Source organism: Liolophura sinensis, chromosome 10, assembly GCF_032854445.1.
Source record: "Liolophura sinensis isolate JHLJ2023 chromosome 10, CUHK_Ljap_v2, whole genome shotgun sequence".
Lineage (NCBI taxonomy): Eukaryota > Metazoa > Mollusca > Polyplacophora > Chitonida > Chitonidae > Liolophura > Liolophura sinensis.
Window position 1 is genome coordinate 13,487,148 of NC_088304.1, and position 12,084 is coordinate 13,499,231.

General features: G+C 36.5%; 1 protein-coding gene across 2 annotated transcripts in view; it reads left to right on the forward strand.

Annotated features, from left to right (window-relative positions):
- Nucleotides 1–8,738, forward strand: part of LOC135476415 (LIM domain kinase 1-like) — a 47,562-nt gene extending 38,824 nt beyond the window's left edge. For both annotated transcript variants that reach the window (XM_064756433.1, XM_064756434.1), the window contains 6 exons: nt 1,094–1,181; nt 2,475–2,578; nt 3,116–3,181; nt 3,789–4,028; nt 4,673–4,827; nt 5,344–8,738. In XM_064756433.1, the coding sequence (XP_064612503.1) occupies nt 1,094–1,181; nt 2,475–2,578; nt 3,116–3,181; nt 3,789–4,028; nt 4,673–4,827; nt 5,344–5,635 (945 nt within the window). In that variant the 3' untranslated portion in view covers nt 5,636–8,738. The remainder of the gene's footprint in view (nt 1–1,093; nt 1,182–2,474; nt 2,579–3,115; nt 3,182–3,788; nt 4,029–4,672; nt 4,828–5,343) is intronic.
- Nucleotides 8,739–12,084: the final 3,346 nt, after the last annotated feature.

Sequence of the window (12,084 nt, forward strand, 5' to 3'; positions counted from 1 at the left end):
GGTAATTCATTCAATTTTTACTGAATTTATTCTTCCCCAAGGCCTTCACACACAAAAAAACAATATATATTAATCAACATAGTTCATTCACCTCCTGGTTATCCTGAAAAATCCTGGATTTTTTTTCTGGGATTAAAAATTCCTTTAAAGTGCTTAAATCCATGCCATCCCTCCTGAAAACTCCAGAAAAAAAAAATGATAATCGGAATATTCTAGGTACCATTGGTCAGGATAAATTGGTGCACAAAATTGTACTGAAAGCTGCTGTGTTAATAGCAGCATACTCGTCCTTGGTTGTCCTGAAAAATGTCAGAAAAATGTCCTGAAGAAATTTGTACGAAACCTGAAATGTAGTATAAAATGTACTTCAGCCATTATATCAAAACGCCTTCCTCTGCAACTGTCTTTTCCACTAATTTCCAACCCTTTCCACCCCACCTGTTTGCTAGAACCCCCTACACCTATGTACAGTGTTGTTTATCTTGTGTTTGCCATCTCCGGTGTCTGTTTGCTAGAACCCCCTACACCTATGTACAGTGTTGTTTATCTTGTGTTTACCATCTCAGGTGTCTTTTTGCTAGAACCCCCTACACCTATGTACAGTGTTATTTATCTTGTGTTTGCCATCTCAGGTGCCTGATTGCCAGAACCCCCTACACCTATGTACAGTGTTATTTATCTTGTGTTTGCCATCTCAGGTGTCTGTTTGCTAGAACCCCCTACACCCATGTACAGTGTTATTTATCCTGTGTTTGCCATCTCAGGTGCCTGATTGCCAGAACCCCCTACACCTATGTACAGTGTTATTTATCTTGTGTTTTCCATCCCAGGTGCCTGTTTGCTAGAACCCCTATACCTGTGTACAGTGTTATTTATCTTGTGTTTACCATCTCAAGTGCCTGATTGCCAGAACCCCCTACACCTATGTACAGTGTTATTTACCTTGTGTTTGCCCTCTCAGGTGTCTGTTTGCTAGAACCCCCTACACCTATGTACGGTGTTATTTACCTTTTGTTTACCATCTCAGGTGCCTGTTTGCTAGAACCCCCTACACCTATGTACGGTGTTATTTACCTTGTGTTTTCCATCTCAGGTGTCTGTGTTACGGAACCTGGATCATCCTAATGCTCTCAAGTTCATGGGGGTGCTGTACAAAGACAAGAAACTTAACCTCGTCACAGGTAAGACAATCTGATACCTGATTCATTAAATATCCCCAGTTAATGTCGTGAAGGCTTGTCGTGATTTGTTATTGGCATATTATATGCTTTAGCAAAAAAAAAAAAATCTTTGGTAGGAGTGGTGTGTCACCGTAGCTACTGGTTCAAACTGTCACTGGCTTGTCTGTGTTTCTTGGAAATTAATATGTATGTGACAAAATACAATGGTTTGTCCTGTTTTATCCAGACTGTGTTCATGAATATTATAATAATAATAATAATAATGGCTTTTCTTGAAGAGGGTAAAATACAATGCGTAGTTTCAGTCAACACTGGGTTGATGTACCCTGAGGTACACAAACAAATTTGAAACAATGTATTACATTGCATATGCGTTGGAAAACATGGTAATTTGGATTGTGTAAACCACTTGCAACAAGATTTTGAACACAATATATATATAGATATACATTAGCAAGTTAAATCAACACAAAGTACATAAACAGTGGAATAATAAGAAAAGCAAGTGTGAGTATTGCCACCATAAAATATCCCAGCCAATGGAAGAGATAGGTTAGTGGGAGACGGTCCATTACTGACCCCTTTCTATCCTCTCCAGAAGTTGGAACCTCATGATACACATGTTCAAAGCGCAGAATGAGTGAGTGGGTGATGGTATGAAATGGTGGGGAAAGGCGGGAACAGAAAAAGCAATGTGTAGTAGGCTTACCCTAATCCTTTAACTTTTCTAACCACCAGTGATACCAGTATTTGGAAACATTCTGAGAAAACCAAGGGGTGTAGAGAAATAATTAGCGCAGTTTTGTGAATCTTGCATCTTTAATGACACAAACAGATCATTTTTAGCATCATTTTCATAATAATTGTACATATAAATTCCACTCAAGAATACTGCTTTAGCAGTTGAAAATTTTGAAGATTTATAATTCACAAATATCTGAAAAATCATCATTCAAATTTTTCTGAACGAATTTGAAAATAAGATTTCTTTTGAATATGAGTTTTCTGTACGAACGGTGGTGTACAGTTATTTCCCCTGATGTGATTATGAAAGTGTTTAAAACTCTGTTAGCAACTTTACAGAAAGCTTTGTAGGGATTGGGAAGACATTTTCTGCAAATTTGACCCTGGGTTAAGGACCAATCTATGGGGATGTGTGCCAAGGAATTTTTGAAATGATTCTTCATCATCGTTAGACAGAAATGCAGGGTACTGTCATTTTGCCTGCAGCAAGGGAATTAGTACATTCACCTGATGGTGGAGATTACCGCTTGTTTATTTATTTATTTTTAGAGTTTATCTCTGGAGGAACCTTAAAAGATTTACTACAGGACATGAGCAAGCCTCTGTCCTTGATAGACAAAGTGGGATTTGCCAAAGACATATCAGCTGGAATGGTGAGTAGAACAGATGGTCTGCTGCACCAGCATTTTTCACATGGTGCTGCACTGGAATTTTCATACGGTGTTGCACCAGAATTTTTCATGTTGTGCTGCACCAGAATTTTCCATGTGGTGCTGCACCAGTATTTTTCATATGTTGCATCTTTCTTTCCACTTATAAAGCTACCAGTCATGGATAGAATTGCTACTAATATTCAGACCTGTTCTGTTCAAAGGCTACTTTTCTTTATAACTTTCGTTTCTCTATCTAGTATTTAATTTTCATGCATAAACCACCCCAAATTTTTATAGGATTTTTTATTGCATTGATTCAGTCGTTTTGTTGAAAAGGAAAATGATTGTCTGAAAACTCTGGTGTCGCTAGCTTTGAAAAGAAATCCCACATGAATTATCAGTTTCCACATTGTCATTGTCACATCACTGAAGCTAAAAATCAAACCATACATGTAGATTAGAATGAATTTGGCATTTTTCTCAACATGCTAATTGTACTGTAATTGACTGGGTTTATTTTTGTTCTGTCCCTCACAGGCTTATTTACATTCTATGGGTATTATCCACAGGGACTTAAATTCGCAGAACTGTCTTGTTCGAGAGGTAGGTATAAAGTTGCTGTTTGATTCTGTGAAAACAGAGCTCTGTGTTTCAGAATTGATGTTAGAGGAAGAAATGACCAGGTATTTATTCCACATGGGCAGTATTTCAGTGATAAGTGGAGTTAAAGGTAGAAATAGTGTGGTATTGAAACATGGATGTAAATGTACCTGTGTGTGAACATGGATAAAATCACTGGTTACTTGCCAAAGGGTGTTGGTTTATCCCAGTAATTCAAGTATAATAAAAGAAAAATTGTCAGTTACCTCAAAAGGGCTATTGTATTAATGAACTTGGAGAGTGTATTTTCAATCATTTATTCAGCTTTTCTGGTGGTGATCCAGTGTAAATGTAGGTCGGTATGTTTTTTATTTCACCCATCATAGAACAGTGATTTACTCCAGGCACAGAGTTTCTTCCAATTGGTGACAGTCATGCATGAATTAAAATAACACAAATTAACGCCATTAAACATCAGTTAATGTTAAATAAATAAAAGCTGAAAGCTGGCAAAGTCAAAAGATATGAATGTTTAGACTGAATCTTTGAGAAATTGGAATGAAATTGTGATATTTAATATTGATCCGCATGTGAGATGTTGTTGTTGCAGGACAAGACAGTAGTCGTGGCAGATTTTGGTTTAGCGCGCGTCATTAATGAAAAGATGGACCCACGGCTCGGCTCTTTGGAAAGGATGAACACTAAGGGGAGCTCACCCACCAAGCGGTTCGGCCGTAAAAAACGGTACACGGTGGTTGGCAATCCCTACTGGATGGCACCAGAGATGATGACAGGGCAAAAATATGATGAAAAAGTCGATGTCTTTTCCTACGGAATTGTAGTGTGTGAAGTAGGTCACAAAAATTTTTTTTTTCTTTTCCTGGGGGAAAAAAAAAATTGTGAAAAAAAAAGGAATTTGTTAATCAAGTTTAACTTACCATAAAAAATAACAGACTGTGTAAAATTAAACACAAATTACAGGTAGGTTAGGAAATTATTCTTTTATTGATGACACTTTTATATTGTTGAATTTGATGTCACTTTATAGTGTTAAATGTGAAAATTAGAGCCATAAATTGAATTTTTGGGGGGATTTTTCGGGCTCTGCTCAGTTTCTTCTCAATATAATGTTGGCTGCTGTTGTATAAATGAAATATTCTTGAGTGCAGTGTAAAACATCAATCAGATAAATAAATAAATAAACAAATTTTGGATTAAGAATATATTACTGGGATCCAACTATTTGTATATTTACAAATAAATGTAAATATGTGTAGTGCGGGTAAAGTCATCCTGTTGCCATGTAAATTATTGAACAGAGTTGTGTAAATTTACCCTCTCTTTATAACGACGTGTAGATTTACTTATCTTTTGCCGTTTTTTTAAGGTATCATTTCCTTAATATTTGTATTTACTGAGGGACTTTTTCTTGACGTAAATATATTTTGCATATATTTTGACTGTGCCTGAGTTATCTCCCTTCCCTTCCCTCAGATTATTGGCCGTGTCCATGCTGACCCAGATTACCTGCCTCGCACGCTTGACTTCGGTCTGAACGTGGAGGTGTTCTACAAAAAGTTCTGTACTGATTGTCCCGATGCTTTTGTTATGCTGGCGGTCATGTGTAGTCAGGTGTGCCCAGAAAACAGGTAGGTCTGCTTTGTCTACCTACAACGAGATGTAAAAGTAGATGAACGCCATTCATGCTAAGACATTGACAAAAACTAAATTTATGGAATTTTTTACTTTGTTGATAAATTTGCATGCCCTGTCCCAACTTTGTAATAAGTAATTCTTTACACCTACCTTCATATGCCGGCATTACTAAAAACAGAAACAGAATTCTTAAAAAGAAAAACTTAAAAAGCCTACTGACTTAGCAGGTGCATGTGTAGAATTTGAAACAGTGGAATGAATTTTTTTAGTCCTTGCTTTGGCACGAAAATATTGACAATCTGTACATTGAAAAAAAAAATGGTTTCAGGCAGCTCATAATATCTCTCAATTTAGAGGGTATAGTTAGCTGTATGTGAAATACGTCTATTTGGTGTGTAGATATCCAATATTACAGACTTCTGTAGGCAGTCAAACATCAATCAGATGTACAGTTACTTAAGCTGACTGAGCTGAGGTGTAATAATAGATTTTTGTTTCGTCTGTTTCAGACCATCTTTCGACAAGATCAGTTGTTTATGTGAAGCCTTGCTTCTTCATCTGGAACATGGCATGGCCTTGACCTCTGACCTTTGTGGTGACCCGGTGGCCTATCAAATGTCTCTAAACCAACCAATAGGAGCTTTAACTCCTCCCCGGAGGAACAGCAAAGACTGTACGGCACATCGCAGTGCGAAAAAACTCAGCGTTATTGTAGAGAATGGCAAAGAAAAACTGTCGGGGAATTCTGAAACGTCCTCTGCATCCTCTGCATCCTCAGATACATCACCGGAATCATCATGATGTGTTTGTTTGCAAAAAATAACCTGTGTAGATAAAAAAAAAAAATATTTTTATACTGGACAACACTTCACTGGTCACGTTTTCAGCAGCTTCTGTTGAGACTCGAGGCTAGTGTCATCTTTGGTGTACAGATCATGGCCTTTGATTGGGCATCCTGTAATAGTTATTTTGCTCTATTTCCGTGCCATCTGTGATGTCTGCATTAAAAATGCTGCCAATTTCTCACCTGTTACAAAGTGCACTGCATAAATCTGCCATGGAAACAAAAATGTGGAACTGTACCCTGCAAAGAATTCCTATAGAGCTACAGGGTGGCCTTCGAGATGAACAGTCGGTTTAGAGTTGAGTCGGTTTAGAGTTGTTTACTGTGTTGGCTGGCCATGTTGGAGTTGCTAACACTCTTGATGTACATGTATCTCCAATTTGAAGATTCCTCAACTTCAGCTATCATCTTAGATTTGTTACATGTCTGGTTCAGCCATCTTGGATTTTTTTTTTGAAGACTGTGGTTCAGCCATCTTGAATTTGTTAACACACCGATTCATCCATCGTGAATTTGTAAACTCATTGGCTCAGTCGACTGGGATTTCCCAGATCTGCTGTAATATTAGCATTCTTAGATTTGTTAACACAGGTGTTCAACCAAGTAGTTTGTGTTTTAACACACTGGTTCAGCCATCTTGGATTTGCTAGATCTCTGTGTAGTTTTTGGATTTGTCCACTTTCATGAACTTCCTTCTCGGATATGTTGTTAACCAGCCTGATAATCCATTTTGCCATGCAGCCTTAGAACAATTTAAGCTCAAGACTTCAGTGAAGGACATATACAGTGTTAGTTTAAGGCAATTTACATATTGTTTTTTCGTTTTAAGAAAGGAAACGAAAAACAATGGCATCTGCCTTTGTGTTTTGGATATTCTGTGACAGACATGGGTACATACATGTATGAAGAGGAGTTACCTCCCTTTGAAGTGGTCAGTTAGTGCTGACCACTCATTTGCACATACAAAACATTGATGGTTCAAAAGAGGAAAAAAGTGAGAAGTGGACACATTTGAAGTGACCAAGCCATCAGTGTTCAGCTTGAATGTGAAACGTGATGAGAGATCCCGTGTTTAGGAAATGAAGCAAAAAGTGCTAAATGTCTTGGTATCCTTATGAAGTGCTGTATGAAAAAAAAATCGTCCTTGTCAGCCTGAGCATGAACTGTTTTTCTCATGTGCCACATATGACCTTGACCTATGCAATATGACCTTTTGATCTTTTTAATGGGGACAAAGGTCAGCTACGTTTTACACATGACATTCCAACAGTTACAAAGTGTTAAGAAACTTCTAAAGAATCATGAGAATTCCTTTAACCGACTTGCAGGTTCAGCATGTATATTATATCCTGTGAAGCTGTTTTTGAAAAAGAAACAGTTCTTAGAATTCTTAAGATGAGTTTTATATCTCCCTAACTAATACCTTAATTAACAAATCATTCCTGTTGGACAAAGAAGCACCTTGTGTAGAGCCACTGTTTACTCCCTTTTTTTGTACCCCAAAAAAAATCTTCCTCTCCATCAGAAAAGAATTTTTTTCAGCCTGGTACCCTGCCACTTATTTGGAGCATGGCAGCTGTTAGGAGGCAAGATTACATGTAAGACTGAAGAAACTCGTCAGTGATGACACTGCAGAAAATTTCTTTACTGTGTGTAAACGGCATAAAAGGGAAATAATGCTTGTGGCTAGGATTTGTTCTTATTGTCGTGACAGAAACTGACATAGCATTGTAAGCCTGATGGCTGTGCCACTCGAGAGTTCAATTTTTGCCACTGGCCTTTTACTTACATGTAACATCGTGTCTGTGTAACGATAACAAGGTGCTGTCTTCTCCTATAAGATCATTTTATAGCGTTGATGGACCAAACAAAATTTTTTGGCGCTTTAATATGTTGTACTTGTTTACTAATTGAATTAATTTCATGATATGCACCACTGTGTGTTCTTACATGAAGCTCATAGAAAAAAGGACCAATTTTATCCTTCCCCCCCACACCCTTCATCCTGCAGACAGCTTTAACGGTTGCTGGTATTTTTTCAGATCTTTGATAAAGTTTTCATATTTTTTCTTAAATGTTCTGCTTATAATGTTCTTTATATTCATGTATATATTAATATTTGGGTCTATGGTGAAATTAGAAAGTGTAATTGTTTGCGAATGGCTAGTTGTGTAAAGTGCTGAAATTTAATTTAAACTCCAGTAAGTTCATATTGTGATATCGTTTTTTTACAATGTTCATGATGATTAATTGGTTTGTGCGTATGTGTTATTTACATGTATAGATATAAGCTACGTGCACATCGATATTTTCTTCCAATGTATGATGTTTTCTAGACTTATTTCTTGATTTTTCACTTTTTCTACAAAGAAATTTTTTGAGACAGCTTTCAGTACAACCTTCAAAAGCATGTGCTACAACCATAAAGAGATTTCTGTACAATCCTGCAGCAGATTGTACAACCTACATGTATGTTTCTGTAGAACCTGTGAATGAAGACTGAGTCTTACTTGATAGGAGCTTTGCTAAATGAAGCGTTACTCTAAGTCTTGATTTTATACAGTGATCAGAACAGTTTGATCTTTAAAGGTTAATTCCTTGGAAGATGTACCTATAATAAAATGTAAAAGGTTTATCACTTGCCCAAGTACATCTTTGACAGCAGGAACAAGTGGCACAATATTTTTTCTGCAAGCTGATATATTCCATACAAAATCAGCACCTTACATTCGACCAAATGCTCTTCATGTAAAGTCTTGACTATCACACTTGCGTTTAAAGAGAATAAAACATCAAAGAAAGTTTGTTCGTTAAAATAGATATGGTACAGTAACTTTATCAGGAAAGACGTTTCTTTTGTAACATAATCTGACAATCATGTCAACAACACATCATTAGTATTGCCATCTTTAGCATGGTCGGACATTTTGGAGAAGAAATACAGATATTTAAGCTGTTTATGGTGCAGTTGTTGTTCATTGAGTCCTAACAGTTGTAAGGTCATTTTCACATCTTTTAATTAATCAGCTGATTGTATTAAAATATGAACATGTACTCAAGGAGATCAAACTACTTTGAATTGATTTCTCTTTTTTTTTTTCTTTTTTTTCTTTTTTTTTTAGACATAAATGATTGTAGCGTGAAAAGATACATGAATGAAGTTACCAGTTCTTAACCTTTGCATTTTTTTATAGTTTACTTGCTCATAAATATTCTGGTTTTTGAAAGACAGAAAGTATACATGTATTCTGGTAATGAAAATCACATCCAGGGTTTTAGCCGAGCTTGCTCATTAGGCTTGTGGAATCACAGAGTGTTTCAGTATAGTGACAAATTAGGGATCAAAAATTACATTTCTTTTACACTTTACATTCCTTTGAACAAATATAAATGATACCGGTACAGCTACAGATATAGAGGTGTTTCTCATTAAACTTATATAAGAGTTATAGATCATTGGACAGCTTACATGTCGCATAATCAAATGCTACATGTAGCATGAACTGTTGCGACAGCTTACATGTTGCATAATCAGATGCTACATGTAGCATGAACTGTTGCAATATGTATTGGTTGGTTTGTTGAATATTTGCAATGTGTATGCATGTTTGTGTAGCACGCATTTAGGGACATGACATTTTTATTGACAGAACTCGAGGACCAGATTTTACCATTTACTTTATTTCACCTAAGGTTCGGTTTGTCAAAATGAACGTAAAGGCCTTAAAATGATACTTAATAATGCCAGTAACACAGAAGTGATTTTGATCAGAAATAATCAAATCAGAATAATCTCATCCAATAGCTCAGCATATGAATTATGATATGCCAAATATAGGTGAAAATTTCTGTCAGACGGAATACATGAAGTGTGCAGAGGTGAAATTTCTTTGTGTGTGTGTGTTGGGAGCGGGGGTGGGGGTGGGGGGCGGGTGACGTTAAAAGGAAGCATGAGAAAAAAAACAAGCCAACATACCAAATGCATGGACTTCAGAAATTTGTGAAATCAAACAACAAAAAGTCACCTTATCAAGTCAAGACTCGAAAAGCATTACAACACATATAAGTGCACCTAAATTTATACAGGAACTGGTGTTGAGTTGTAATTGTTCTGTATTGATTTGTCATTGTTCTGTATTGATCATAGCCAAGACAGGAAATAATCATTTTCATAAATATGAGTTGTCCACATAGCTAATTATGCGTCACTTTTCAGTGATTGTCAGATTGCCAGACACATCCTTCTCTGACAGGATGGGCTTGGTTTTTTTTTTCTATTCACACTCTACCATTGCTAGGCTGGCTCCCTGCCCTACTGTCTGACAGTTAAAGGATACAATCAGAGAAGGGCACTCAGATTTATTTGTCTCACGGCGTACACCAATTCGGGGGAATATGGTGACTTTCCCGTCTATAAAATAAGATGTGTGGTACACTATTCATTACCACCTTTGCAGTGATGTTTAGTGGGCTAACAAATAATGTAAAACTACTTCACTACAAAAGAAGAATGGGTCATTTCAGCTTGGCCCTGAGTTGCCAAATTGCGTGAGAGACGTTGAAAATCTCATTGAAAATTTATGCAACATTTTTGCACGTAAAAAGATGTACATTTGGGATGTAGTTTATGGTTGCCAGAGAAGTATGGTTTTTTTATTAAATTAAATTTTTTATTAAATGCAACAGTAACAGAGTATTACGTTACATAACACAATAGATGTACATACTAGCATCTCTCGGCCTTGGTGTTAAAATTAACATTTTATGTTTTGTGAACTAGCTAAAACATTTGCAGTGAGATTGAAAGCTCATGAAGACGAACATTGTACATAATTCAAATGTGTAAGGGTTGGATTATAACAAAGCTGGTAACTTGCCGTGGAAAATTGGCGACTTACCACCTTAAATTGGCTGCCAAAAACATTTTTGAGGTAAATTTCTGTTCCCTCTAGGAAAAAATGACTACATGTAAAATCAAATGGGTGAAAGAGTTTTGTTCAACATGTTCTCATTTTAATCTTTTGTGCTGAATGGGACATATTTTGTATATATGTTTTTGGTACACAACATTGTGGAATGTGCCTTTTAAAAGCCAAGAACATACTTCTTGCAGTGCATGCGCCGCTCCCTACATAGCTAATTTACACGTAAGGCAAGCATAGGGAGGGGAACATGCGCTGTATCAAAGCATTACGAGCTAAGAACACACCTCTGGCTGACTCTTTAAAGGTACTTTCATGTGCATAATCAGATGGTGAAAATAGGTAATTACTTGAAAAAAAAAACCTTGAATGTCTTTTTTTCCGTGCGAAAAGGCTAAATTATAGAAGTGCTATTTTCCACGGACAATCCAGTAACAAGCATAGGTTATAGCATAGCCTAGAAGTTATTGTATAGTCTGTATCCGTGCAGAATCCCCGTGGATGTCTTGATTTATGGTTACAACATAATTATACTGCCATGGTTTACATCAAACTATTAGTAGCATGTATTTTTAACGAACTTACACATATTACCGCACGGTTTACTTGAACTGTTCCAAGAACGAGGGGAAGATGTGAAAAATAAGCAATTTAAATGTAAATGAGATGTTCGGTATCCTATAATGATGGATTTGTTGAATAGGGACTTTTTGTTCTGTCTTCCAAAACGCACAGCCTCTGTAAATGTAGGTGAAGTTTAAGCATTGTAGAAACTATTTTGAAGCAGGAGAACAAAGTAAAGCACAAGTTCAAAAGTAAAACTATATTTTTCGATGCATGTGTTCCTCGAAGTTTATCCATGTCGAAGTTTAAAACTTCATTTAAAAAAGGCTTAGTGTGTGATCCTAAAAGTTCAAAATTGTGAACTACTTGTGGGGGTTTTTTCTGACTTTTAACTTTTAGAATCCAAAAATTAGCATGTCAATCGGGTTTCAATTTTGGACTGACTAAGTCAAACCTGACGGGGAATTGGTAGATCAAACTACTTGTATAACAATGGAATTGGAAAGTCAAACTACTTCTGTAACAGTGGAATTGGAAGATAAAACTGCTTGTATAACAATGGAATCGGAAGATTAAACTACTTGTATAACGATGGCCACTAGCATATGCGGTACAGTTCCTACACACCATTGTACATAGAGCGTTGGAGATCTCCCTTTTGATAATACAGCTCTAAGGGGCTATAGATAACTGTACAGATGGAGCAGTCCGTGCTCTGTATTACGAACGTTACCAAAAGAACATACCTTTATATTGTTGTATACACAGACGGGGACCAACTATACCCTGTTAAGTTATATGCAAGAATAAAAATAAAGAAAAAGGTTAGACCCTTGTGTCTTGTGTGATTTCTGTAATCATTGTGTTTGTGTGATTGGACATATATGTACATGCCAGTAGGTATGTTATTGAAACCGAAT